Genomic DNA, 27,736 nt, shown 5'->3' with positions numbered 1-27,736 from the left:
AGGCTAAATTTCTCAACCCTGTCCTCTCTTCAGGAGAGACCGGTCACTGCAGAGTCTGAGAGTCTAGGAGTGATGCAGGCACCACTCACTTGGGTCTGTAGATCAGAGATCTTCTCAGGACGCCACTCCTTTGGTCTGCTGCTTGGGGTGCTAGCAGAGTGAATGGCTTTCTGTAATGTCAGAAGGTCAGGGCCGTCAGAATTGGGCACCTAGAGCAGAATATGGACAAGGATTCAATAATCACACCAGTAAGCCTAAATAGGATATGCAACCACACGCAAGAGGAGAACGAAAGCAAATCAAACGAAACCAAAACTCGACCCCTCCCCTCCAAAGAAGACTCAATAAAAAAAGAAATCACAACTCTCCCAATGTTCACAATGCAAGTGATGCTAGTTAAAGTCTGCTGCCCTCTTAATAATTTTCCCTGCATTAGGAAAAATTGGCAGATGTCATGCAGCTTTGTTAAACCTCAACCCTTAAAGCATTCCCATGCTGTTAGTTTTAGTCGCTGTAAGAGAGAGCAGTTAAATTGAGCTGTACCAGGAATTGCTGCCGTATCCTCATTCCATATTGCAGTTAGGTTATGAACCAGTTCAATAAAACAAAAATTTGTTCCTGCTGGGAAAATGATCCATACACTGTTTGGTGGTGCCAAAGAAGTCTAGCAGGCTTTTAAGGATAGCAAAGTGAGAAAGTATGGTTTGAATCATATTCCCAAGACACTACCCAGTAAATCTGGGTCTAGCATTATGCACTATGTAAGTGCTAGAAATTTGTGCCACAAATTCCAGACGAATGCAATTGGTCCACTCACCGATTTTGGTGGACAGAGGAGAGTGCAAAAGCCCTGGCCTTCAACTAAGTGACCAGCGAAAGCTAGAGCCAGGCAAGGAAAGAGCAAATCACCAACTAACAGAAGCTGTTTTTTCATGGAGCCTGCAAGCTCACCCAATTTGGTCAATTTCACTCGGTTTCAAAGAGACAAACTGCCAACCAAGTGTTAACAAACTTTGTGAGCCAAACCAAAAGACATCTGTTAATTGTAAATGTTAATCAAATTCTTTACAGGAAATAAGGGATTTTATGAATACTGTCTGCCAACAACTGGCTAATCAGACAACCCAAACTAGCCTTTCACTAGTTTGTTTGTTTAATAGCCTTTTATGCTTCAACCTCCTTAACTGATTCAGAAAATCCAGAATGTCGAAGAATTTGTATCTCAGTGAATTTATGGAACTGGCTCAGGTACTTAACTAGCACAAAGAGAATATGACCCCATGAAAATAAAAGACATGCTGTTGTCATCAGTAAAACAAGTTTACTGGAGCAGTTTTCAGGGCTACCATACGTAAAAATGGGTACCATGGGTGGAGTGACTACAGGAAGCTTTTTCAAAGAAGAACTATGCTTTAAATGATTCTTTGAATTAAAAAGAGGAAAGAGGGATTTCTTGATGCTTGGATTCTCCCCGTTGGTGGAATCTGTCTGCAATATAAGATACAAATAAACTAATTGCCAAGGAAAAAAAAGAAGGTGTTCTTATCGAAACTCCTAGCCCTTGGATGCCCTCAAATTGTTAAATATTAACAGTCAGTGAAAGAATCTCTGTGCTGTGTGTGCATCTTGAGAGGTTCTGTTTCATTTCTCACCTGGACATGAAGATGCCAATAATGTAAATTCAAGACATGTAGAAACTGCTGTGTATATAAAGAACATTCGGACAGGCTCAATACCTATAGCAGGAATGTCTCTAGAGACCTACACACATATATTCACATTAAGCTTACAAAACATTTAAGGATTTATTTATTTATTATCAGAAATAGGACTGTTACAAAGAATTATGTTTAAAGGGCTACTGATGAGCTTCAATCTTTTCCTAGTTGCCAGAGGACTTGAGCAACTAAATAACCTACCATGTAATCTGCCTGCCTATTAGGAAAAAAGAATAAAGACGCTGCAAAGCTTTCTGAACGTGGTCAACTCTTGAACCAGAAAACATCACTTGAAAGAGGAATATATCAATATTGCAGGATTCTACCGTTGAGGAAGAAGCCTGGTTCTACACTGTGAGAAGTATTCACCCCATGGAAAATAGCTGGCGCAATTCAGAATACGCCACAAAAGTGAAGAAACAGAAAGTTCAATCTTTAAACTGAAGCATGATTACCAGTTGAGATACTAACTAGGGTAAAATTACCAAGTTGGCAAAGTCACCATATGCTCTGAGGGCTTATGTAACTGTCTGAATGTGGAACTGAAGCCAGATTTCCCAAGGAGGCTTCCAGATTTGCTTGAGTCAAAGCAGGCATCTTTACAATACAGAATGATTTTCTGGCACAGCTTTTCCCTGTTTTGGATATTTCAATTGTCAGAGAACCAGAATGTATATGAAGGTGTTCAGATCATCTTTTATTGGTGTGTATGAAGACATTCGAGTAAAATAGCCCATAGGTTTCCTGCTCCCAAGACAGGGATCCAGGAAGAGTTTAACTTGCATGTCTAAGGAGGCCACAAGAAAGCCCTCAGACATGTATATGTATAACTGATTCACTCTGCTGTACAGCAAAAAGTGACACAACATTTTAAATCAACTATACTCCAATAAAAAATAAATAAATAAATAAAATAAAATAGAGAAGCAACAAGGATATAATGTATAGCACAGGGAATTCTAGCCATTATCTTATAATAACTTTTGAGTGTAAACTGCAAAAATACTGAATCGTTATGCTGTACACCTGAAACAAATATAATATTGTAAGTCAATTATACTTCAATTAAAAAAAAAAAAAAAGACAAGTAGCTGGAGGTGCTCCGCACCGGTGGGCCCCTGGCAGGGACTGAGCTAGGCCTACTATTCAGGAGAACCCACCTCCCGTTCTCCCAACTGATTGTGCAACTTTGGGCAGGTCACAACTTGCCTGATCAGTTAGCAAAATAAAGGGGTTAAACTAGATTTAGGACCCACAGAGGCTTCTCTCTGTGCACTGGGTATCAGATTACCATTTTGAATCTTATGCAAAGGCCACAATGCTTTAAATCTTTCAAAGTTCATTTACCTAGTTTCCTTTTGCTGAGTTCTAGAGAGTGAAGAAAAGTTAAATTTAATTCTGTTCCAATGCTCATGTGAAGGAGGCAGAGTTAACACAAAGTCAAGCTTGGGAGCCTGAGGTCTGCCAGGCAGTACTATGCTGAGTGCTTTTTGGAAATCTTACTCTAGATATCAAAGTCCTTTAAACATTTTTTTTCCTCTTTTAATTAAAAAAAATGCAGAGGGTATAAACAACTTTTGGTTTGGAAGGCTTAAGTCATTGTGACCTGTGCAGAGATATTTTGCAGTTGCTTTACATATCAAAAATGAAAAGTATGAAACCCTAAAAAAAGTAAGTTCAAGTGGAGAGTATGTTAGAGAATAGTAAATTTCCTATTTACCCTACTCTACACTATTTAAACATCTAAAATTTGAACCAGATCCTCAATAATAGTCAGTCAACATGTACATACTTGACTCATGCCATGGTAAGCCGCAGGTTTAACGTCGGTCTAAGGCAGACATCAAAAACTAAATCTACATACAAAAACACCTTCAATTCCTGTGTCCTTGCTACTTTCTTCCACTTAATCACCCCACAATAGCTATGGGCCTGAGGTTAAGAACAAAAACAAACTCGAAATAAAAATAACAGTGGTTAGGAGGAGGTAGTCTAAGTTTAATGTTCATGATGGATAAATATGTTCCACAGATGATGATATAGTTTTATTAGCACTTTACATATTTTAAACTTCTCTACTTCAAATCAGGTCTATTTTGTTCAACTGGTCTAAATAACATATGTAGTTAATATGCAACTAAGTGACATCTTGACTGGACCTTCTACTTTAAGTGAGTTGCAGTTAGCCATATAGGCAGGTTTTGTTTTTTTTTCTAAATAAACATTTCAGGAATATTATGCAGCCATTAAAATGAAGATAAGAAAATCTGTGTAGTAACGTACAAATTGTGTGTATGTGTGACAGAAATACTATTAAAAAGCCAGAATACAAAATTATACTAGAATGACTACTATTATTTAAAACAAACTAAAAAACCACCTTCTTTCCATAAACATATGCACAGGCCAAAAAGCTAGGAGGAAATATACCAAAATCCTAATACTAGTTGTGATAGGGTGGTGAGATTAGAAATGATCATTTTTTTATCAATTTTTCTGTAATGAGCTCATATTTATATTATAGTGACATCATAAATTTAACAAACAAGCAAGTAAAGAGTAATCTAGAAAGGTAATCTAGGAAGGCCTTTATTAAATCCTTACTTCAAATATTATATTCCTTTTTACTATCATCTATCTCATCTTTACTCACCATTGAGTCATAATCCTAGACTTTTCGTAATGGAACAGACAGACCTCAGAAAAACTGAGTCTAATCTATTCATTTTAAGAGACGAAATCAATGAAGTCCACCTGAGTAGGTTATTTTGATTATGCCTTTTTCCTTTTTAAATAAACAAGAGTCAATCGTGTATGAAGTAAAACTAGAAACAAAATAATTTAAAATGGCTGACTCAACCTTGTCTAGTCTCAAAGTTGTCATAAAGCAAAGGAGGAAGAACGTCTCGTTTGGGTGAAGACGTTCCTGCTGGCCTGGAGGCCTGGCTTCCCCACGTGTTCTCACGTCACTAACCAGCAGAATCCTTGCCTGGTTGGTTCAGTGATGTGACGTGCACAGTTCCATGTACCCAGCCCTTGGTTCAGGTGGAGGGCTCTCAGGAAATGAGACTCATTCCATTTCACAGTTCAATCACAAGATAAACATGTCCTACTAAAGCAAGCCTTGAAATGTCAAATACTATGACCTGTCTGTGACTAGGCAGCCCAGAAATGCACTTGTCAACGTGGGAATCAGATAACCAGCCAGGGGAGAATAATGAACGATGGTTAGTTAAGAATTTTAAGATTTAAACACAAACCAAAACCATTTCCTAAATTTTCACATATCTTTAACCCTCAGAGAGAAATAAATCCTGCAGCTTCATAGTTTTTACATGAATATAAACCCACATGGATAAGATGTTTATTGAGAAAGGGTTAAAGCATTCTCTTTCATCCAAATTAAATTTCTTCTATTCCTGGAGATTCTGTTGAACCTAGAAAAGGCTCTGTGAGAGGAGGATAGTTGTATAGAATTTGAGAAAGAAACATATACAGTATATGCATGTTAAGTCTCAATAAGAAAACAATTCACTTTGATTGTCACATACAAAGTGTAAAGTACCCACAGACTAATGCAGACTCATACGGATGCCACTGTAAATAGAAACTGGCCATCTACTTACTGTTTGAGATTTCTTCTTTTTCTTTTTCATTGACCTGAAAAAACCTTGTTTTTCCTTTTCCTTGAGTTGTTCAGAATGACTAATGTTTTCAGGACTTTTCCTAAATGGGAAGACATTTTTATCATATTGATCTTTCAATCATTCTGCCATTATATGACAAATATAATGAAGACTAAAAATGCATGACACCAGGTTCAAATAGCCATGAAGAATCAAGCACATAGGTAAAGAGCCTCTAAAAAGCACAGAAGGAACTGTATCTCATCAACCATGGTTAATGATTAGCCTTTGGCAAAGGCTCACTTGAACTAGCAATTTGAGCATTATTACAAATGATCTGTATCTATGCTGCAGGACCATTTTCATGCTGTTGAAAACCTCAGAATTAGAGTCTGAAAAGCACACGCTTTGAAGGATGGCTTTTCTGTAACCCTCTGAGAGAAACAGAAACATTTTCAGTATCTTCGTTTTTCTATTTACCTTTTAAAAACCAGCTTAACAAGTTCATTATTAGTGGCTTGCCAAGGTACTGAACATTTAAAAAAAAAAATCAATACTGCTACATAAACCTTACAAATAAAAGTAAAAATGGCCTGAAACTGGAAAATCCCTTTATAAAAATCTTATATATATTTATTAAAACTAAATAAAAAATAGATAAGGTATGAAAAAATGGAGACAGGATGAATGCTTTAATACAAAGCACTCTTCTGGAAAAAAAGCTTCTAACTGAAAATAACGACATTAAGCTTCATACCACTGACACCACCAGGTATTTTAATACAAATAGGAGATATTAAAAGACAGCAAACAAGACACCTCAGCCTCAAGAAGGTGACTACTTGTATGTTAACAGAGGCCCTATATTACTTAAATTAATTTACGGTCTTTAAAAAACAACTGGAATGGTGTCATTCTGGAAAAAGGCACATTCCACGGGCCCTATTTTGAATTTGAACATCTAGATGACTGTGGAAAACCATTTTCTCAAATGACTGAATTCCTTCTATTAGCTATTCCCCAAAATCAAGAGTAGAAACATTAAAGGTGACAGAATTCATTCATATTTATGGTTTTAGAGTACTGAGCAGTAAAGTTACCAGAACATCTAAAAAAATATGAGTAAACCAGCATTCTTTACTTGATTAAACCTGTGTGAAGGCAGAAAATATCTATACAAACCATTACAGATCCACATGATAGAAAACACCATGAAGCTATTTTTAAAAATCACATCTTCACAGATTTTTCACTAATATAAAGGAATATTCCAACTACAATATGAAGTGAAAACAGCAGGATTCAAAACTTTCTACATAATATAAGCCCAACTGTATTTTTTTAAAAAGGCATATATATGTATATATACACACGGTTTTTAAAAAGCAGGAAGAAAATTTTTAAAAATCTTAATAGCCATCATTTCTGGGTAGTAGGATTATTGGTGATTTGTTGTTACTTCTTTTTAATTTCAAACAACAAACATGTACTGCAGATATAATAAAAAGGTTTTACAAACCACACAAAATTCATTTGAAAAGCCACGAACTCATGATCAAAGACCACAAGGGAAACAATTTAGAGAGAGAGAGAGACAAACACACAAAAAACAAGAAGTAAAAACCATGACTGCTTGAAGGAGCAATGGTCATTTCTTCTTAAGTGTTTGGCCTAAAAGTTAATGGGAATACCAAAGAAGTAAAAACATATACTGCAGGCTCAAGTGTTCTTGAAACTCATTAGGACCTGCAATTTTAAACCTCACTGAGAGAATTCCAAGTTCTGAAGTTAAAGTTTTGTAATACAATACAACCAATAAAATAATTAGCATTGGGACTCAGAATGATGCATTTAAAATTTTGAAAGCTGAAAAGCTTCAGACATGATGGAATGAGTGAGAATGGAATAAGTGAAAAGTTAAAGATTCTTTAAACTCAGTGTTGTAGTGCTGGAAAAAGCACTCTCATCCTAATGACAGACTGGGCCTATTCGGTCAAAGTTTCTTATGACAAGTACTGTTGAGATTAGGGAGATGAAACCCTTGGATGGGGCCTAAAGGCAGACTGCCCTAAACTAAATTCCAGGCCACAGCATTCAGTTATGTGAAGGTTCTACGGAACACAGCAGAACAGTGTAAGTAGTTTGCTGGAATCACAGAAGCACCACTCTTAGAATTGAAAGGAACCTTAGAGAGCATCTAGTCCAACCAGCAATACTATTCCTAATGTTCTGGAACTTCCAGAAGTTAAAGAATTATATGCTTATGATATAGCTTATGCCCTTCCATAATGGGGTCTGCACATAACCTAGAAGCACAACAGAATACTCAGATTAACGGATAGAAGTTTTTGCTAATCAGAATTAAAGTCTAACAAAATCTCAAAGGTCTGCTGAGGGTCAGTAGTTAAAGTGCTTCCTGCCAACCCAGGAAATCTTTAAGGGGGACACATTCATCATGACCACGGTCTCAGGATGGGAATGGGCGTTACTATAAGAATGTTAACATTGGCATGAGAGGAAGTGAAGGCTTGAGACACTAGTCCTAGGAGGAGCAGGATTTGGGTAGGAAGAAGAGCCTGTCCAATAAAATGAAAGTGAGAGGATGGGGTGGGGGTGGGGGAAGGGTACTGAAAGAGAAGAAGCAGCCGTACAAAAAGTCCGGTGTTTGCAGTTCCTTGTGTCCCGAAAACACAGAGGATGAATCAAAGACTCTCCGCAGGGTCTCTTCAGAGGCACTGGATAAACTAGAGCCCGGCGGAAAGGGGAATGATGAGGAAAACATCCTCAAACTGGAGCTGCAGAGAGGCGGTAGGGCCAAGATCCAGGTGGGGAAAGATTCCAGGGGCCAAAGCAAAAAAGAAAATAAATTACCCTTGGACTAGAGGATGAAAGCTAGGTGTAAGGTGTGAGTATGCATGCATCACAAAAGACACAAAAGGAAGCCAGAGAGAAAGAAAGAGTGCCAGTCGGGGAGAGAGAGGGAGACAGAGAGGGAAAAGACAAAGAGAGGGAGAAGCTACATTGAATCATACACATACAGAGAATTAACAGAAAAACATAAGGGAGAAAAGCCTGTGAGAGAGACTTAGGGATGGAGAGAAGCTGCCTGGAACACAGGCACCTAAAAAGCTGTGTGCTGTACAAATGAATGAAAGGACTTCAACATTTATAACCAATAGTGCACCCAAAGGGTAAGAGTGAGCCGCACGACTTAATCTCATTTGTGAATTCTGGACCCTGCTATTGATTCTACCTGGTACGGTCAACAGTTGTGTGCTGAGCTGAGCTAACTAACTGTACAGGCAACAGATGGGTTCAAGAGGAGCAGCACAGAGAAGGGCAAGTGGGTGATCACATAAATCACAGGGACAGGAGCTTTCAGAAGGACCACCCAGCTAGTCACTTGGCACAGTGTGGGGTGGGGTGGGCAGTGAGGATGATGGGGGAGGAGTGTGTGTGTGTGTTGGGGGGGGGCGGTTAACAATAACAGTCTCCTTCCTGAACTCAAACAGTATCTACCACATGGGACTCAAGCAGTATCTACCACAACAGCTACTACTTCCATAAGGGGTTAAACGAGGAAAGAGAATTCAAAAGACTCACCTAAAAAAAGGAAGGAATTAAAACTGACTGAATCAAAGCCAACCAACACTTACAGAGCACTGTGTATGCACCAGGATCTGTGTTAGGTGTTGGAGATACAGAGAAAAACTAAAACAAGGACTGTGACCTCAAGCTGCTCACAGACTCAAGGCAAAAGACCCACAGGTTTGACGGAGGGCCAGCATAATCCCCCCAAGAGCAGCAGCATGAAGGCGCGCAGAAGAGGAGAGATGCTTACTCTGTGACACTTGCCCTGCCACCCTCCGGCCCTGCCAGTGTGACTAGGGTGGGTCGGCTAATGTCTGAGAGTAGGAAGTCAGTGACTAATTCTACAGGAATAATTCTGCGAGTTATCATGACAAGCAATAATGGATACCAATGTCTTCGTAACTTTACAAGAAGAGAAAGCCTGGGATTGTGCAAGTGAGTGACAGCAATTCTTCACTTATCTCAACTACTGGGATTTCTAATTAATTTGGTTTACTACTTAAGTGTCAATTTTTAACCCAATTTTGACAGCAGTCTTCCTAAACACTTTGTCTTTTTATAGAAAGTAAGAGCAGCCTATTTTAAAGATATATACTCTACATGGATATCTGTGCTATGTATAAGACCATACAGCTAGAAATGATTTTCCCACTGGGGCCTGAGAAAAAGCAAAAATGCCCCTCTTCTCTCTATAGCTATTGTTTAGGATCCTTCTCCCTCTGCACACTGTACTGTTACCTGGGATTATTTCTTGCCTGACAACCTCAGTGCCAACTGCTAGAACTGTGCATAAAAGAAGAATAAACAGGCTCACAGGGAGGGTGGAGGTGTTTTCCCATTATTAATAAAGATGATCAATCTGACTGCATTAACCCTATTTTTGTTGTTCTGAAATATTTTGGCTTATCTCCCAGTTCTTAACTGGATTCTGGACAGCTGAGATGGCCAGAATAACAGCTCTGGATATTATACTACACTATCCATTTATCACTTTGAAGTATGACATAGTAGCTTGATTTTTCTATTGCAAGAAATGTGGACACTGTACAAATATCCTCTTCTCCAAAGAAATGGAAGTACTACTAACAAGGAGAAACAGACTGCTCTTAGGTAAGTGATAATTTAGGAACAGCAATTCACTATGTCACCATGGTTTGTTCATGTTTTTTTTGCGGTATGCGGGCCTCTCACTGCTGTGGCCTCTCCCGTTGCGGAGCACAGGCTCTGGACGTGCAGGCTCAGCGGCCATGGCTCACGGGCCCAGCTGCTCCATGGCCTGTGGGATCCTCCCGGACCGGGGTACGAACCCCTGTCCCCTGCATCAGCAGGCGGACTCTCAACCACTGCGCCACCAGGGAAGCCCTGTTCATGTTTTTGTAACAGTTATCAAACGGCATTTCTCTCAAATATAAATATGGTGAACCAATGAGAGATATTGTTCAAGAAAAAAATCCAAGACAAGTCAAGCTTAATGGATGACTTAGACTAAGTTAGATATGATGCGTGGAGAACTATCATAGCAGCATTATCATGAGGGGTAGTAAGAACAAAAGAATATAGCCAATTCGTCCCTGGCAATTCTGGAATTCTCTCAAGACTCATAACAGCAGTATCAGAGTAAGGATGACTTGATGAAGACTCATCTAAAGTTCAGCATCCCAACTGTGCCTCTTTTTTAAAACAATTGTTGTTAGGTTTCTACACATATCCAGGTCTGAACAAGCTCTAGTTAAAATGATTATCAAAAAGACAGAAACAATATGCTGTTAAGACTGTTAATCCCACATTTGGATTTAGTTTTGATCTGACCTACCTAATTTTCATAGGACTATGTTAACATGCAATCGACGCACTTTTAAACCATCACCACTTCATCATGCAATGACCAAGACGAAAAACAATTCCATCTCTACTTCTGTGTTCTCACAACTTAGACACTATTCTCACGGCTTGTCAAAACCACACTTGAAAACTTTCAACGCCGGTAACTTAAAGAAGTTGTACCTGTGCTCTCAGGTTAATGTATAGATCTTGTCTACTATTACACGGAGAAAGAATGCACTGAAGTTCATCAGCAAAGTTAAGTGGAGAGGAGACACCTGGCAAGTCATACTGAAGTTAGAGAACATTAATGGCAAAAACCAGGGCTGCTAACGTTAACAAGTCACAACGGTGCCAGGCACTGCTCTAGATGCTTTTGATGTTTGACTTCATTTAATGATCATATTTACCCGATGAGGGAGGTGCTATTCTTAGCCTATTTTACAGACAAGGAAACTGAGGGGCAGAGAGCTGAAGGTCACATGGCCAAAAGGTGACACTAGTCAAAATATCCTATTTCCAGGGTCTAACCTCTGAGTCATTAATGTTAAAACTCTCATTTTATAAATAAGGCGATAGATATAAAGTATGCTTATAAAAGAAAAAGTATTTATAGCTTTAAGAAAACCGTTTTTATTATTGTAAAAATAAGTAAGTTATTTTCCACATAGGGTATGGTTAACACTGAAACCTTGATAAAACCCTGCCAACAGGGTCCAAATTGTGTGAATTCTGGCAGTAAACAGCAGAGATGGTATCTGACAGATTGGTCTGTTCTCAATTCAGTGAGTTACAATGAGGCACCATTTTATTCTCTTGGTGGAGAACTTAGCAGCCGTATGAAATACATAAACACCCCTCACATCTAGATTCTGGGAAGTCTTTCTGGGCAGTTGAGAATATAAAGTCTACATTATTAAAAAAATAGTCCTACCCCCAAGACAAGATCTGCTAATGAGACTTGATGTATGTTATAATTCTCTCCTTAAATTTTTATTACACATGACACAAAGATTAAAGGATAAGCAAAATTGCCACATCATTTTATCCTCTGACTACCAGTACATTTTTGTGGTAGCATGAGGTTGTTCCCCTATTTCTCTCTTTTCACCCTGAATGAAAGTCAGGTGGCACAGAAGTACAGGACGTGAGCTTTGGAGTCAGAATGCATCTAGGTCTAGATCCCAGCTCCCTCCTCCCTGTTTCTGGCTGTTCAGCACCAGGCAGGTTCCTTACCTTTTCTAAGCTGCAGTTTCCTCATCTGGAGAGTGGGAGGCACCCCTACTTCAAAGGCTGATTGTGAGTACTGAGCGAGACAGTGTACACATAGAGCTAAGCAAAGTGTCCTACATGATTCAACAGCAACAAGTGGAGAAGACAGCAAAGGACATCAATCATGTCAGAAGAAGGCGATGGAAGACTTATGAGGTATGTACTGACCCAGGATATTTTCTTTCTTTTACATGGTATTTAATATAAATGGTGAACATGAAAGAAACTATTACAAATAATGACAAATCACATTTCCCTTATTAAACAATCTCTCTTTAGAAAGAAAGACTTAGCAGGGGAAAGAATGCTAAAAAGTTTTATCCAGAATTTCTATGAAATCTAAAATCTACAATTAGAAAAAAGAAGAGTAAAAACAAGCTAAAATACCCACCATGGATCAAATGCTGGTTGTCTTTTTGAGTGATTGGTTCCAGAACTGCTTTCTGATGGTAGGGAAGAAACTCTGGTTGACACATTATTTTCATGGAAAGAATTATCTGGACGTGGAGATGGCACTGAATAAAGAAAAAGTAAGCCACTGATATACTCTTTTGGTTAAAGCAGTTCTCATGTTGTTCTACTGCACTTCCTCTCACACAAACAAAATAAACTAACAAAAAGATAAGTCAAAATCCTTATTTGCCCTTCATATAACTCGTACATTTTCTGAGGCTGGAGGCATTCCAGGGAGAATTCCCCCCACCCCCAACTGCTTATGATGGTAACTTGCAAGGGTCAATTAACACCAGGCAATATATATTCAAGGCATAAATTGATGTGTCAGCTGATAAACTGGAGAACATCGTAGGAGATTTAAAAGTATGAATATGATCCCCATCTCCCTGTTTTGACATTCTTTTAAGTTGAGGCGTTCTTACATCATAGACCCAACTACGTAAAATCTATTCTTAGTGTGAAGTGATTCTTAACAGTATGTGTACTGGAATACACAAACTACAGTTTAAGCCTTGCCACTTGGGAGGTGGCATCAATTTTATATTTTTTAGAACTCAATTCCAAAGAAATTTGGTTATTTGTACAAAAATACTATTTTTCTCTAAGTTTTCAATCCAGGAATAAACAAAAAGACAAACCACAATGTATGTGAGTCAATACTTTTCTGCTTTTCTTTGGGGGGTGGGTGGGTATTATCTTTTTCTATCAATTTCTAAGCTTGGTCATAAATGAAAGTATATTGCAAATTTCATCACAAAAGGAATATCCAGGCTGTATATAAAGACAAATGACACCATATTACTTGACCCTTGGCCAGCAGAACTGAAAATGGGAAATATACTAAAAAATCTGTCATTTCAATGATACCACTAAATCTTCATCCAGTTAGATTTAGTAGCATGATTGAAATGAGTGATGTCTCTAAATGTTTCACCTAGTTAAATCTTTTCCTTCTATTTCTGGACTTTCTAAAATAAAAATGTTCTACCTGCCAAACAGTTAGGTCGATTATGAGGGGCCTTGCTGATAGTAACCAAGTTAATTCACTTGCAATCAAAATAAAACTGTGTTTCTAGAGGTCAAGGACTAATTAATAAATTGAAAACTTAGTTAACATTTTAATATTAAAGTATACTCTCCAGACATCTATAGAAGTAACACGTGTATGATCCACTTTGGAAGTAAAACTTACAGTGAGAGTAGAAAAGACTTGCTTATATGTACACTACAATATTTTGTTTAATTAACTTAAAAAAATTTTTTTAATTTATTTTTGGCTGTGTTGGGTCTTCGTTGCTGCATGCGGGCTTTCTCTATTGTGGTGAATGGGGGCTACTCTTTGTTGTGGTGCGCAGGCTTCTCATTGGGTGGCTTTTCTTGTTGTGGAGCATGGGCTCTAGGCACGCGGGCTTCAGTAGTTGCAGCATGTGGGCTCAGTGGCTGCGGCACACAGGCCCTAGAGCGCGCGGGCTTCAGTTGTTGTGGTGCACGGGCTCAGTAGTTGTGGCTTGCCGGCTCTAGAGCGCAGGCTCAGTAGTTCTGGTGCATGGGATTAGTTGCTCTGCGGCATATGGGATCTTCGTGGATCAGGGCTCAAACCCGTGTCCCTTGCATTGGCAGGCAGATTCTAAACCACTGCACCACCAGGGAAGTCCCAAGTTTAATTAACTTTAATCTGAAGTAAAATTTTAGTCCCATAAGGTTCTAAAGTAACCATGGCATCAGAAAAAAGAATAATAAATGCATCAAAAGGCATATTCAATGCCTTATACTTTTCTCAAAGGTTGGGCTACGAGGGAACAGAGTAGCCTAATTCAATATACAGTAGGTCCTACATAACACTTGTATGCATTTATTTAGCTCAGGTTCCTAGTTAAAATGACCAAGCAGCTGTCCGTGTTACCCCCCAGTTCCTGCCCTTTCCAGCTGTCCTCCCAGATCAACAGAATAACGAGAAGCGGGGCAATGTGGATGTGGCAGCTGTAGAAGGTCGTGGTGACCCTTGAAGGAGGCTTTGAGAAGCTGAGCCTCACGGACTCAGGAGGCTTACTGAGTGGGCTTACTGCCAGTCTCACCACTAGGGGCTGAGGATTCCTGGGGGCTCCCACTCTATTACTACATAGCTCCTTCAAGGTGATACCTTTCTCTCGCGACCTCTCCTAAATCCATTCAGCCACTGAAACATCTATTATAGTTGTCAAACATCAAAGCACATTTTTAAGGTCATGCAAGTACACTTGAAGATTTTCTTTCATCCAATCAATAAATATTTATGAAATTGCCAGGCAGTGTGCTAGTCAATGAGGGTAAAAGAGGAAAAGGTAAAGGGCCTTGTAACCTCGTGAGAGAGAAATGCAAACAAAGAATCAGTACCATGTGGTGTGTGTCATGTTAGAGACAGAGGGCCATGGGCGGAACAAAAGAGGAAACACTTCATTTCACCTAGGTGGGCAGGGAAGCCATCACACTGCAGAGGACCTCAAAGCAGAATCTCAAAAGGGACAGAAACAAGTTGTCCAAGCAGGGGGAGCACTGCATTCAGGTCAGAGGAGGGCATGGCCTGTGTGAGTCCCACAGGCTGGGCACCAGAGTGGAGGAGGAGGAGCTGGAGAGGATAGCAAGGGCCAGGGCACAGAAAGTCTAGAATGCCATCTTAGGGAACTCAGATTTTGTCCTGATGCCAATGGGAAGTCGCCAGAGGACTCTCAGCAGATGAGAGATAGAGGACTGGGACTGGGGTGGAGGCAATGGATTGCCCTGCTATATTTTTTTCCCTGTAGCATTTATTATCTTTTACTGCTCTATGTAATCATTACATTTAGTGTTGCTCTCTCCTCATGAGAATGTGAGCTCTGTGAGGGTGGAGACCTTTGGCTGTCTTGTTCACTGACGTTCTAAATTAGAAGTGTCAGACATACAAGTGACATCAATAAATATTTTATGACTTGGGACTTCCCTGTTGGTCCAGTGGTTAAGAATCCGCCTTCCAATGCAGGGGACGCAGGTTCGATTCCTGGTCGGGGAGCTAAGATCCCACATGCCGCAGGGCAACTAAGCCTGCGCACTGCAACTACAGAGTCCACGCACTCTGGAGCCTGCACGCAACAACTAGAGAGAAGCCCCCGTGCCGCAGTGAAGAGCCTGCCTGCCGCAAAGAAAGATCCCACGTGCCACAACTAAGACCTGAGGCAGCCAAAAATAAATAAATTTAAAAATATATATGTTATGACTTAATCAAATGAATGAGTGGTGTGGTCAGAACACAGCTTCAGAAGGATCACTCCAGGGACCGTTTTGATGGTGACCTTAGAGACAGGGAGAGCAGTTGGGAGGCTACTCAAAGCACCCAAGTGAGAAGCCACAAGGGTCTGAACTAAGACAGAGGGAACCAAGGCAGGGAGACGTGGTGGAAGGCAGTAGTGCAGGTAAGAATGACACTTACCGGAAGTCAGGGCAGTGAAATGTAGGGGAGAGTGCAGCCTGGATGTGTAGTGAGGGGGAGAGAAGAGAGGACCCTGATGGGTGCTAGGAGCTGGGTTTACCTCGGTAGAAGCTGCCAACTCTCCTCGGAACAGGATCATTGTACAGGTGTCTGTTTTCTTTGGGGACAGTGCCATCATCAGAGTGGGGGTCATGATACGCTCCACCCTGAGATAAAAAATAGGTTTATAAAAAGTAAACAACAGAGAGATAATGAGGTAGCCTGTGAACGTAGAACAGTGCCTAATTGATCTATAATTTACTCCGGGATCTATTTAAGAGGAAACTCAGAATTACGGCATGAGGAAAACTGCTTACTTTATAAGCCAGTTCGAATTATCTGTGGGAGATGGGGTACAAATAAATCTTAAAAGATAGACTGTAATGATGTTGAGTGACCAATCTTTACAGACATGTTCTATTGTAAAAGGTAGCAGCTCTAGAAAATTCAGACCTCAGACTTCTGCCGTGCATGGAATGAAGAGGTGCCTTCTCTGGAGGACTCCTTAACGGAAGATCGCGCCACAGTCATCTCTGGAGGCAGTTGCTCTCCGGGCTGGAAGTCAAATTTCAAAGGATTTATAAGAGTGTCCTGTTCCTAGGGATGAAAATCACCTAAATCGCCATGCGTTTTATTTGGTATAACCAGTACCTTAACTGGCTAAAATCAAAAATGTGAATTGGTTAAAATACAAATTGTCCTATAAAAGAGTGAATCATCTGATGAATGTAAAATAAGTCAAACAAATGTCACACAGATGGAAAGTGAAATTCTCATTAAAGTTAATGCAAGCAGGGAATGAATTACTCTGAAAATAGTTCAATTAATTATTAAAAATAAAGAAAATTATCTTCCTAATATCTAGAAAGTCATGGTCTGAGCAGCACTCAATTAGAATAGAGTTAGAGATTCTGTTAGTTAATCCAAAATTTCTCTAGCAGATTTTAGGCTGAGTTCTCAAAAAAGAACTACATATGCAAAATTATTTTTCATGAAGGACTTACAAGGCAGATTAAGATGAAAACAAACGTTCTTTGGATATATCAAGGAATTGAATCAGTACCCTTAATAATTTCTGTCTTAAAAATTCCCTAACTACTGTAGTTTTTGTACTTAAGTTCTCTTCTTAATCTTCTCTAGGATAACAGTAATTATACTTCATGTATTTTCTTAATAATCACGACAGCACTCATCTCCGAGACACTACCTATTTCTCTCAAGGAAGTGAGTCACGAGCTAAAAGCAGCCTTGGTCCACAGTCGTGTTCATTGAGGGGAAAAGTAGCATTTTCTACCCTCAGAAAAAAAAAGATTAAGGAATAAAATTAGCAAGCCATTCAGAGGAGTTAGCTGAATTGCATATCTGTATATTATGCACAGAAAGAGTATTATTTTGAGCCTTACATGGTGTGTCAAAAACAGTTTATTTGAAATTTAAAATATGGTTTTCTCTTTCTTCCCCTCACTCCCCAAATGTACTATGAAAGGATTCTGGGCAGGAAATTACCCAGTGTAGCCTTTCTTCTTTCTACTTTGTGACAAGATCTCATTTGAATTTTATCACCTGCATTGTTTACAAAGACCTCTACATCTAACATAAACTCTAAGCGACAGCCAGTCCAGTCCCCTTGCTCTTGAAGGTGCCTACAGTACTTTGCAAGAGAGTGATTCCCATCATTATTCACAGCTTCAGTTACTTTTCAAGCCATATGCCATCTTTGTGCCTTTAAACTTGTACTTTCTTGCAGCTTTGGCACTGCATTTCCTGAACTGGACTTAAAATTCAGTAACAGTTGGATCTGTGTTTAGCCGACAGTTATTGTTTTATAATTAGCTTATTTCCACCATGTTCATGAAGCCTTTTCTCTAGCACTCTCAGAGAGCCAGTCCATTTGTCCATTTTCCAAGGTATAGTTGTTTTTTTTTTAACTTCTTCTCTATTTACACTATGCTTAATGCTAACACACTTTACTGGCTTTGACCTCCATGTAACATTTATGTGTAGCTGCCAGACTCTAGAGATCTTTCTAGGCCCTAAATGATCCCTTCTCTCTAGAGGGGCTCCTCCGACGACTGCTCTGACTCCAATCATGACATCTCCTACCCCTCCTCTCACCTGGGCCCCAGACAGTCTTTCCAACCTCATGGAGAACGTCTCTGCATAGGGGCCCAGGGTCACTCTTCAACCTCAATATGTCAGCATGACATGATGCAAAAAGCTCTGGCCTACGGACCTGGACATTACCTCAAGATCCCAGCTCCACCCTGAACTAGTTGGGTAAACTTGGGCAATCCACCCAACCTCTCAGAGCCTCAGCATGCTCATCTGTGCAATGGAGGGGTTGAATGAGGTGACTTCAAGTCCTCTCTTCTACTCTGAAAAGGAGCTCCAAGAAGAGAAACCTTGAAGGCTTCCTTTTTTCTATATTCAATCCTTCAATTCACAAGTCCCGTTTCTACTTCTGAGGAGTCTTTAGACCCACTCTTTCTCTGTCTTCCCACTGGCACTGACTTAGTCCAGAACATATTTCTCCTCACCCCATGCTTGGATTATTGCAGAAGTCACTCTAAATCTTGCATTTTTTCACTCAAGCCACGTGGCCCAAGTTGCAATCCCACAACCCACCAAGCTACTTAATGTCTCAATTATCCTCCTTAACTTCCAGATATCCTTTTTGGCCCTCCCTCGAGCCTCTTTCCTGATGTCCACTCTACTTTCTTCCACTGGTGAAACCCCCAACATCTCAGAAGTTTCTGCTCAGATTCTACCCCTGCCCCCTGGGGGCCTCCTACAACCCCCTGCTGGGACTGTGCCACTCCCCTCTGTCCCTGTTCCCCTCTGCCCCTGCGGTGCACACAGCTCTAGCCCAGTGTGGGCATGCAGCCTTACAGTATTATTACTACCTATCTATTGGCAAGTGTCATCCCACCACCTCCAGCCCATACATTCTAAGAGGACGGGGACCACATCTTTTTCATCAGAGCCTATCATTGTGCCTAGCTCAGTAAATGCCTGAATACGTCTTCATCCTTTAGCCACAAAACCTCTCTCCACATCTGAGCTCTAAGCAAGACCTTCAGTTGCTCCTAAAGCCACTTCTGATTGCTCCTGCTCACAATGACCTCTCCCTGTCCTCAAGTACCTTTTCTAGCCAGTGCCACAGAAATGTGGTTCTTAATTATTTCATTTTTATCATGTATAATTTAATCTTCCTTGAGAGAAGATAAATTTCTCAAGAGCAAGAACCCTGTCTCAGACTCTTTTGAGTGCCCAAGAATACCCAGCATAGAGAAGGTATTCAGTGCCTAAAGAACAGCCCCCATCATCCCAGAAGCAGTGGCAACAACTAAGACATTTACTCTGTGCCCGGCACAGGGCACACAGTGCTTTATACACCATGTTTAATCCTCACAACAACACTCAGATGAGGAATCAAGGCACAGAAAGATTATATCACTTTCCCAAATTTACAGAGTTTGAAGCACACTGCAGGACTGGCTGCCGGGCATTCCAGCTCAAGATCTTAGCTGCTTTGCTACACCAACTGCTCAGTTATTGACAGTCTCCCCCTCCCCAGCACTCATCTTGCTAAGCTTCCCACTGCATAGTCCATCTTATTTTCTGGAGCTCTGACACACGCTGATGAACCAATTTTTGTATCCTCTAAAAAGGAAAGTACTTTTCCTATATGACACTCTTTTCTTCTTCTAACACTGGTTTTTCTCCACCTTCATTTCTTTGATGCAGGTGAATGTTTCATATCACGAAAATATAATTTTAAAAATATGTGTTCTGTTACAAGAATGCTGCTTCTTTTAAACAGGTTAGTGTCAGTTCTAGAGTCTGAAGATCAGTAAGATAGAGGCAGCATTATGCTAAAAACATTGCCTTGAGATTTAAAAACAATCCAAAAGACTGAAAATTAGCATTTATCCTGGCCTGAAGTTATATTTACCTATAGTTCTGGATAAATTTAAAACTTTTCAATTCAGTTAAGATATCGAGTAAGGTATTAGCAAAAGGGTTTGAGTTAAGCAAATGTGGTTTGGAGAGATTAGAGAAAATCCCCATGAATTCACACTGAATTTTGAGAAAATTAAAAACTAACCCATATAGCTGATGAATTCTGTAATAAATCAAACTAGGATTCTCTAATGCAAATCAAAACTACAATTAGGTACCACCTCATGCCGGTCAGAATGGCTATCAATAAAAAGTCTACAAATAACAAATGCTGGAGAGGGTATGGAGAAAAGGGAACCCTCCTACACTGTTACTGGAAATGTAAGTTGGTGCAGCCACTGTGGAAAACAGTATGGAGGTTCCTCAGAAAACTAAAAATAGAATTACCATATGATCCAGCAATCCCACTCCTGGGCATATATCTGGACAAAACTATAATTCAAAAAGATACATGCACCCCTATGTTCACAGCAGCACTATTCACAATAGCCAAGACATGGAAACAACCTAAATGTCTATCGACAGATGAATGGATAAAGAAGATGTGGTACATATATACAATGGAATACTACTCAGCCATAAAAAGAATGAAATAATGCCATTTGCAGCAACATGGATGCAACCAGAGAGTATCATATAAAGTGAAGTAAGTCAGAAGGAGAAACACAAATACCATATGATATCACTTACATGTGGAATCTAAAATATGACACAAATGAACCTACCTATGAAACAGAAACAAAATCAGGGACATAGAGGACAGACTGGTGGTTGCCAAGGGGGAGGGAGGTGAGAGAGGGTTGGATTGGGAGTTTGGGATTAGCAGATGCAAACTGGTATATACAGGATGGATAAACAACAAGGCCCTACTGTACAGCACAGGGAACTATATTCAATATCCTGTGATAAACCATAATGGAAAAGAATATGAAAAAGAATGTATATATATGTATAACTGAGTCACTTTGCTGTACAGCAATAATTAACACATTGCAATTCAACTATACTTCAACAAAAAATAAATGAAAAAAAACAGTACAAAATATGAACAAAATATGCCAGAAAGGAACATTTAAGAAAGGAAAACAGATTTTGAAAAATAAGCTTTCTGCACTGAGTACTCAACAATTAGCTTAAGTAACTAAAAAAATTTTTTTTAACAGATTAGTCCTTCAAATATTGCTTCCTTAAATGTGTCCTATCAAGAAAGTATGACCTCTTGCAGTAGGGACAACTGCACACTGACCCCATCACATCCCCGCACCACCTTTCCATGATGAGCCGACAGATCTGGTCAAGGTCCTAAGTTGTACCTGAGGTGATAAGAGCTGCAGGCTGTTGGCTCTGGCCGCCATCCCTTGCCCTACGCTCAAGCTTCCGTCCAAGCCTTTGGCTCTCACTTTGTCCCGGGTCACGTACATGGAATGCCTGTGTGGACGCTGCTGGGAGGAGAAGGGGCTGGTGTAGCCAAGCCCATATGAAAAGGATTCATGAGGCGCAGACAGCGAATGTGAATGGCTGCTGTCCATGTGTTCGGGCAGCTTCAACTCCTCCATCGTCTTAGAATGCCTGGTTGTGGTTCGGCGTGAGTCAAGAGTGCCCTCACTTCGGTTATTTCTCCCCGAAGGGCTGAGCAAAGTTCTTGTGTCGCTGTGCCTGGTGAGGGTTGGGCTGGTGGGAGAGTTCAAGTCCAAACAGCTGGATGGGAAGTACCTACTGGTACTGGACTCTGCGATCTGGGCCCTGGCTTCAGAAAGGTTGCTCACAGACTTGGAGTCACTCAGTGCCCCATGGCTTTTGGCCTTGGTCCTATAGGAAGGACTCCTAGAGGACTGGGGAATGGTGTCGATGTAGCTATGCCGACTCTGCTTTTCACTGGGCTGCAGCGTCCCGGCTTTGCTCTGAGAACTTTCCATAAATGAGTGCCGGTTCTGCTGAGATCTGCTGCTTGATTTGAGGTACTTCGTGCCCGGGCCTTCCGAAGGCTTTGGGTCAATATTAAAATCAAACTCTGTCTTTGATTTGGCTTCTTTTGGGCTGAGAAGGTGTGGTATGTTGTTGTTGGTCAGATCTTTGCTGGTAGACCCAGGCTGGCTGCCCGCTTGGTAGGTTTTGGTGTGCATGGGACTAAGAGTAGCTCCAGCAAGGTTTCCGTTCAGGAAGCTTTCATTGGCAGGAAGACCTTCGTCAGCCCGGGGCAGACCCACACCTAGGTTCTGGATGTCCTTGCTGTTAGATCTGTGATGAGACTGCAAAGCCGCACTTTTGCTGGCTTGGTTTCTATGTCAAAAACGAAAGAAGTATATCAGTTTCCCTCAAGAGCAGAGGCACAAAAAGTATCATTAAAACAAAAAAGAACAAACACCTAAAACACTGCAAAGACTAAAAACAGTAACTCTCTCAAACATGTGACTATAAATAACACGTAATCTATCAATAAGAAGTAAGGTGCTTAGATCAAGTCACTCTGCCACAAAGCACTGGTCCTGATGAAGTGCTTTGGCATTCTTAAATGCTCAGCTAACTTACTGCCAACACAGCTTCTAACTGATAATCTGGGCAAACATGCTTTTGCTATGTTGGTGCTCACATGCGTGTGTGCTATAGAAAGACTGCAAAGAAGAAGAGGGCTGAGCTATAGGCAAACTCTTTATAACTCTTTGTCTGCTTGAACATCAGAAGGAGACATTTAGACTTGCAGATCACTGTGTTCCTTGAACTTCGTTTTTATTCGTAAAACTCACAGCCTGCCTCAGAGATCACACTCACAGCACATACACACAAGCACCAATGTCTCTTTTGTCTTTAGCCTGTATAATCAACAAATGAGAATTCTACCAAGGTACTCAAGAAAAGAAAATGATACTCTGAAAAGAAGTGTGAACTGCCTAGTGAGGTTTGTTGGAAAACATGATGATCAACGTTTATGTATTAGAGAAGCAGCAATACTCGGGGCATGTCAGTGTCAGATACCTCCTGTACACTCAACAGGAGCATGTCTCTAGCTGGATCACAGGGATCTAAACAGATAATTTCTCTCCAAAAGACACAATTTATTCTCTTCTTCATTTCACACTTCATTATTCCAAATGGGCTGAGGCTTCATCTGGACTGAAATCTTTAGGACTGAAAGCTTCATTTCCTACTTGGTTTAAAATACAAAATATAAATCCTGAGGAAAACCCTGTCCTCTATTTGAAAGCTGAAGCTGACATCGCAGCAAGGTCAGTTTGTTCTACTGTAACTATTTAAAGGACCAAATTGTGGTTTGAGATAGGTAAGAATGCTTTTAAATGAACGATAACTTACACAATTCCCTTTTAACTAGGCATTCCAAAAAATTTGCTGCATATATTGCTATTGCTAAAGACGGTTTGATCTGGGAGAGTTTTGTTCCCATTGCACACTAATTAGAGGAAAAGTCACATTTTTGTCCCCTGTAGAGTGGTAATCTGTGAAGCTATGCCTTCCTATTTTCTCTATGAGAATCCACTCGTTCAGGCATCAAAGGTAAGGGCCCTCATCCTTTCCTCCTACCTTGCAGAGGAGTGTTAAAAAGTATCTGATATCAAGCATGCCTGTAATAGTGTGGAAGGCCTCATCTCCAAAACACACTTACTAATATCTCTCCCAATTGGGTCACCAAAATTGCAACATTAAATAAGGTCACTTAAATATGAGCTAACTGACAGGATCAGAGGCCATGGATACTGACAACTGATTTGTCTGTTTTCTTCTGTCTTTTTCCATGACCGTATCTACTGCCTCATCTTGATTTACAAGCAAAACCTAGAAAACCTACAAAAATAAGTGTTTTATGGTTTATCTAGGAATAATACAGAAGATATTACTGTTATTTTGGGTGAAGAAAATCAGTTTTGTATAGTTTATTTCAACCTAAATAAAATGTGAATTTTGTTTAAAAAAGAAAAATATGAGCTAACTAAATGGCAGACCCCAGACCCAGAAAGAAATTACAAAGAAAGGAAAGTTTCACCTTCTGTTAAATGATGTTAACAGAGCCTATCTCCGGATCTATAGAGGACAGTCCTCATGTCAGGTTTTAAACCATTAGAGTTGTTTGTCAACTTACATCCTGGTAACTAAAATGTCTCAGCAACTTCTCAAAAACCCCAAATGATGATAGACAGTCTCACCCATAAAGAGATCTGACTAAGTGTGTTGGTTATTTCCCACGGGCCCAACCCCCAATCCATTGTCTATTCCTCTCTGCCCCATCCTGGGTCTGGGGAACCCAACACTGCAGAGTGTCACCCAGCCTCCCTTGTCACCTAACTCCCAGTTGGGCTTAGCAGTGCAAGGGGCTGGGGGCTGTCTCCCCCGGCAGTGGCTCCCTGACTCAGATCATAGCTGTGCCTCTAGATTACAGCTCCCACAGGGTGGTTTCCCCTGCCTGGCTCCCCTGGACTCTCACAACCCTATTTCTTCCTCTTTCTCCTTCAGGCCTAGAGAGGGTAATCGCAGAGATAACTCATGCAGATGTTGTGAAATGTCCAAAGCTCCAAAGAGGACATCCAGAAAAGGGTAGAGAAGAGTGAAGATAGCCGATAGAGCTTTTGAAACTCTAGGAAACACTGCTCTCAATGTGGAGCACAAACCTATGTATGTTAGGAAGAACATATTCATAGTAACATAAGATATAATTTCTAATGTGAAAAGAGAGGCTATAAAGGTAAGGTGGAAACATTTGTCACAGAGTTAGGTTTCCCATAAATGTACAAAGTGCCTAAACCGCTATTCTGAAAGTTTCTGTCTTGGTATTAATCTGAAGCCACTGAGCTCTGCACACAACTCCTACATAGAAAGGTCATCATAGTGTCTTCAAATTGGAGCTCTGCCAAAGCACAATAAAAAACTGCTTTGGAAATTCCATATATCTCTTTGACACACAGCTGTAAGGAATCTGTGTTAAACTGCCAACCACTTAAGAGGATTTTATATATAAACCCTTCTTAAATGGTTGGCAGGATGGATAGATAGATGGTTAATTTCTAGTTAAAATAACTTTTCAAACCAAACATCAAAGACGCAAAACTACATTTTTATGTGGAAGACTGGCGAAGCAGGACTGCTGAGAGGGCAGTGTGTGGCAGGATGAAGCACCATCCCACCATGTCCAAGGTGAGCAGAACCTCAGGAGAGTCTGAAGGAGACTTAGGCAAGGGCTAGGTAATGCAGAGTCCAGTCCACTGTCTCTCCTACAGAGACATGAATGTGGAAGACAGAAGACAGGGTGTGTGAGGATATGTGTATGAGGATACTGGTGTGTCTCAGGGACAAGGCAGGGCACCAACACGATATGGTGCCCTGAACATCTCTATAATGGTGCTAGGAAATCCAACGGAGCCATGGTTTGTGCGGAATTAGTGTCCCCAACAAGAGCTTCCATGGAGGAAATATGGACCATAGGCAAGCGTGGAGCAGAAATATTTCCAGAAATGTGTAAACTGAGCTAATGGTTTCTTTCCTAGAGAAACCAGTTAGGACTGTTTCTTTAATATATTTAATATAGTGTCAAGACCTGAAAACAAATTCTTCCAGAGATTTTTATTTACTTATAATTTTTATTCTCATCTGCTTCAAAAGGGGATTTTGTAGGACTCCTCAAAAACCTGTATGAACCGTATCCTCATGGCCACACACATCCTCCTTGACAGATCCCTGAAGAGGGTTCCCAAGGAGAGCCATGGATCCCCATGGGGATTTCTCCCAAGTGAGTCATTACAGGATGAATACACAGGCCTCCTTTTATGGTATGGTTATACCACCAATCACTACAGCACAAATCAAAAATTTATCATCAGTCTACTGAACTTTCTCTCGAGATCCTTTTTCTTTGCAAATGTAAACTAGAGGAGTCAAGTGACAATCAAGGTAGAAGGGAGACAAAAGCACCTGAACTGAGAGTGACCCCAGATAAGACACAGGCATAATGTGAACCTCCTAAACTCAAAGGAGCAACTGAAAGATGAATACTGGTCCTTGCCTTAGTGCACCGATCTCACGGAAACTGACAACAAAGTGAACACAAACTTGGTGAAATAGAATTTGAATCTGCTCCCAGGCCTCCTTGAAAACAAACAGGTAAGAATGTTTTATAAGATGTGAGGGAAACAATGACCAAACCACTCATTTTAAATAGAGAACAGCTATAAAGCACAATCACACCATCGCAGTTAAGCAGAGAAAATACAGGGTAAATGGTTATTGCTTATTTATAGATGCACTCACAGATCTAAAAAGTACCAGGTCTTAAGCTTTCACAATTCCAATTGGTTAAAAATAATTGTTCTATGTGGAGAGAAAGGGGGGACATGGGAAAAAACTTATATAAGAAAAGCTTCATATTAAGAATTATTGTTTTCTACTTCTCTTCTAATAGTAGATAAGAGGAACTATTTCCTATCTTCCATAATTTAAGCAATGCTAGATGACAAGACCAGCTTCTTGGAAGAGGAAGGAGGACAAGGAGAGGAAGGACCTGCCCCTGAAAATGCAGCCAACAGAATTAAGGAATGTCACTTTTGGGGAGATAACCTGATTGCAGTGTCCAACTCCTTGTGCCCCTCCTTGCTCCCCCACCCCAGGAAATAGGTGTTTTTTTAAAGATTATGCTGAAAATTACATTAGAAAGCATCAATTTTAATCACTATCTACACCAAACTAACTTTACTATTTCTATATTCTTATTCTTATGAAAAACTAATTTCTCAACTCAATGATTAAAAGACAAGAGCAACAAAAACACAAGTCCCTGCTATGGAGCCAAAACTACTTGGTTCAGTTGCAAAGGTTGTCCTAGGTGCCTTCCCACCCACCTGTGTTTGGCATCCTCCGCTCCCTTCAGGAATCCCTTTGCCCTCACCCATCCTTCTTCCTCCGGGAATCACCCCTGGGTCCCATGTACACAGGATCTTCTAGCTCATGAGGCCAGAAACCCCCTTAGTTGCTAACCCATGCTACCTTTCCCAGGGAATGCATAGGTTTCCCTTGGAAAATCTTGTAAAAGATAATTAAGTCTTTATGACCCACACAACTCTTTAATTATGGTTCTGAATCATGCAATAAGTATAAGAAAGATATTTTTGAATAAGGAGGGCTTTCCTTCTTTTCTCTAATTGCATCATTTAAGCAGCCACCTCCTCCACCTACTTGTAAGACCAATACTGCATCTGTATTTCCTTAAAAGGGAATATTTACCTATTAGACAAAGTGCTGCTTTCCACGTGGTAAGGTTTTCTTTTTGCCGACCTTGAAGGGGAGCGATCCAAAAGTCTCTGGGTTTGGAATGTAGGGTGATTCAAACACTGTTCTGTCAAGTATCTGTCAGCTGGGTCCAACTTCAGTAAATTCTTAGGAAATAAAGTTAGGATTGGAAAGAACATCACAAAGTCAAATTTAAATTGTAATAAAAACCATATTTCTTTTCCTTATAAAAGAAATGCATGGTCATTGCAGAATATCTAGCAAACACAGTTTAGTCCAAAAAAAATTTTTTTAAAGGACTATCTAAATCACCCATAACCTTACCATTGTTGTCCTCTGGGAATACGCCCTCCCAGCCCTTTAAAAAATATCATGTATATATTTTTTCTTTTATAAAATCTGGCTTATATTACACACATAGTTTTGTATACTGCACTTTTCACTTACTAATCAAAAACATTTTTTACAACACAATTTAAACATCTAAAATATATTTTTATTTTTTATTTTATTTTTGGACGCACCATGCAGCTTGTGGGATCTTAGTTCCCTGACCAGGGATCGAACCCGAGCCCTCGGCA

General features: G+C 40.2%; 1 protein-coding gene across 1 annotated transcript in view; it reads right to left on the bottom strand.

Annotated features, from left to right (window-relative positions):
* CDKL5 (cyclin dependent kinase like 5) overlaps positions 1 to 27,736 on the bottom strand; it is a gene marked incomplete at its 3' end in the record, with an annotated part of 159,782 nt that overhangs the window by 2,712 nt on the left and 129,334 nt on the right. Inside the window, exons 11-18 of the mRNA XM_079727568.1 lie at positions 27,150 to 27,301; positions 21,242 to 22,208; positions 16,419 to 16,520; positions 16,027 to 16,132; positions 12,420 to 12,543; positions 5,345 to 5,444; positions 1,366 to 1,488; positions 90 to 209 (exon numbers count right to left, since the gene is read on the bottom strand). Of these exons, the coding sequence (XP_079583694.1) occupies positions 90 to 209; positions 1,366 to 1,488; positions 5,345 to 5,444; positions 12,420 to 12,543; positions 16,027 to 16,132; positions 16,419 to 16,520; positions 21,242 to 22,208; positions 27,150 to 27,301 (1,794 nt within the window). The remainder of the gene's footprint in view (positions 1 to 89; positions 210 to 1,365; positions 1,489 to 5,344; positions 5,445 to 12,419; positions 12,544 to 16,026; positions 16,133 to 16,418; positions 16,521 to 21,241; positions 22,209 to 27,149; positions 27,302 to 27,736) is intronic.

Source organism: Hyperoodon ampullatus (assembly GCF_949752795.1).
Source record: "Hyperoodon ampullatus genome assembly, chromosome: X".
Taxonomy (NCBI): domain Eukaryota; kingdom Metazoa; phylum Chordata; class Mammalia; order Artiodactyla; family Ziphiidae; genus Hyperoodon; species Hyperoodon ampullatus.
This window is presented reverse-complemented; position numbering and strand designations above follow the sequence as displayed.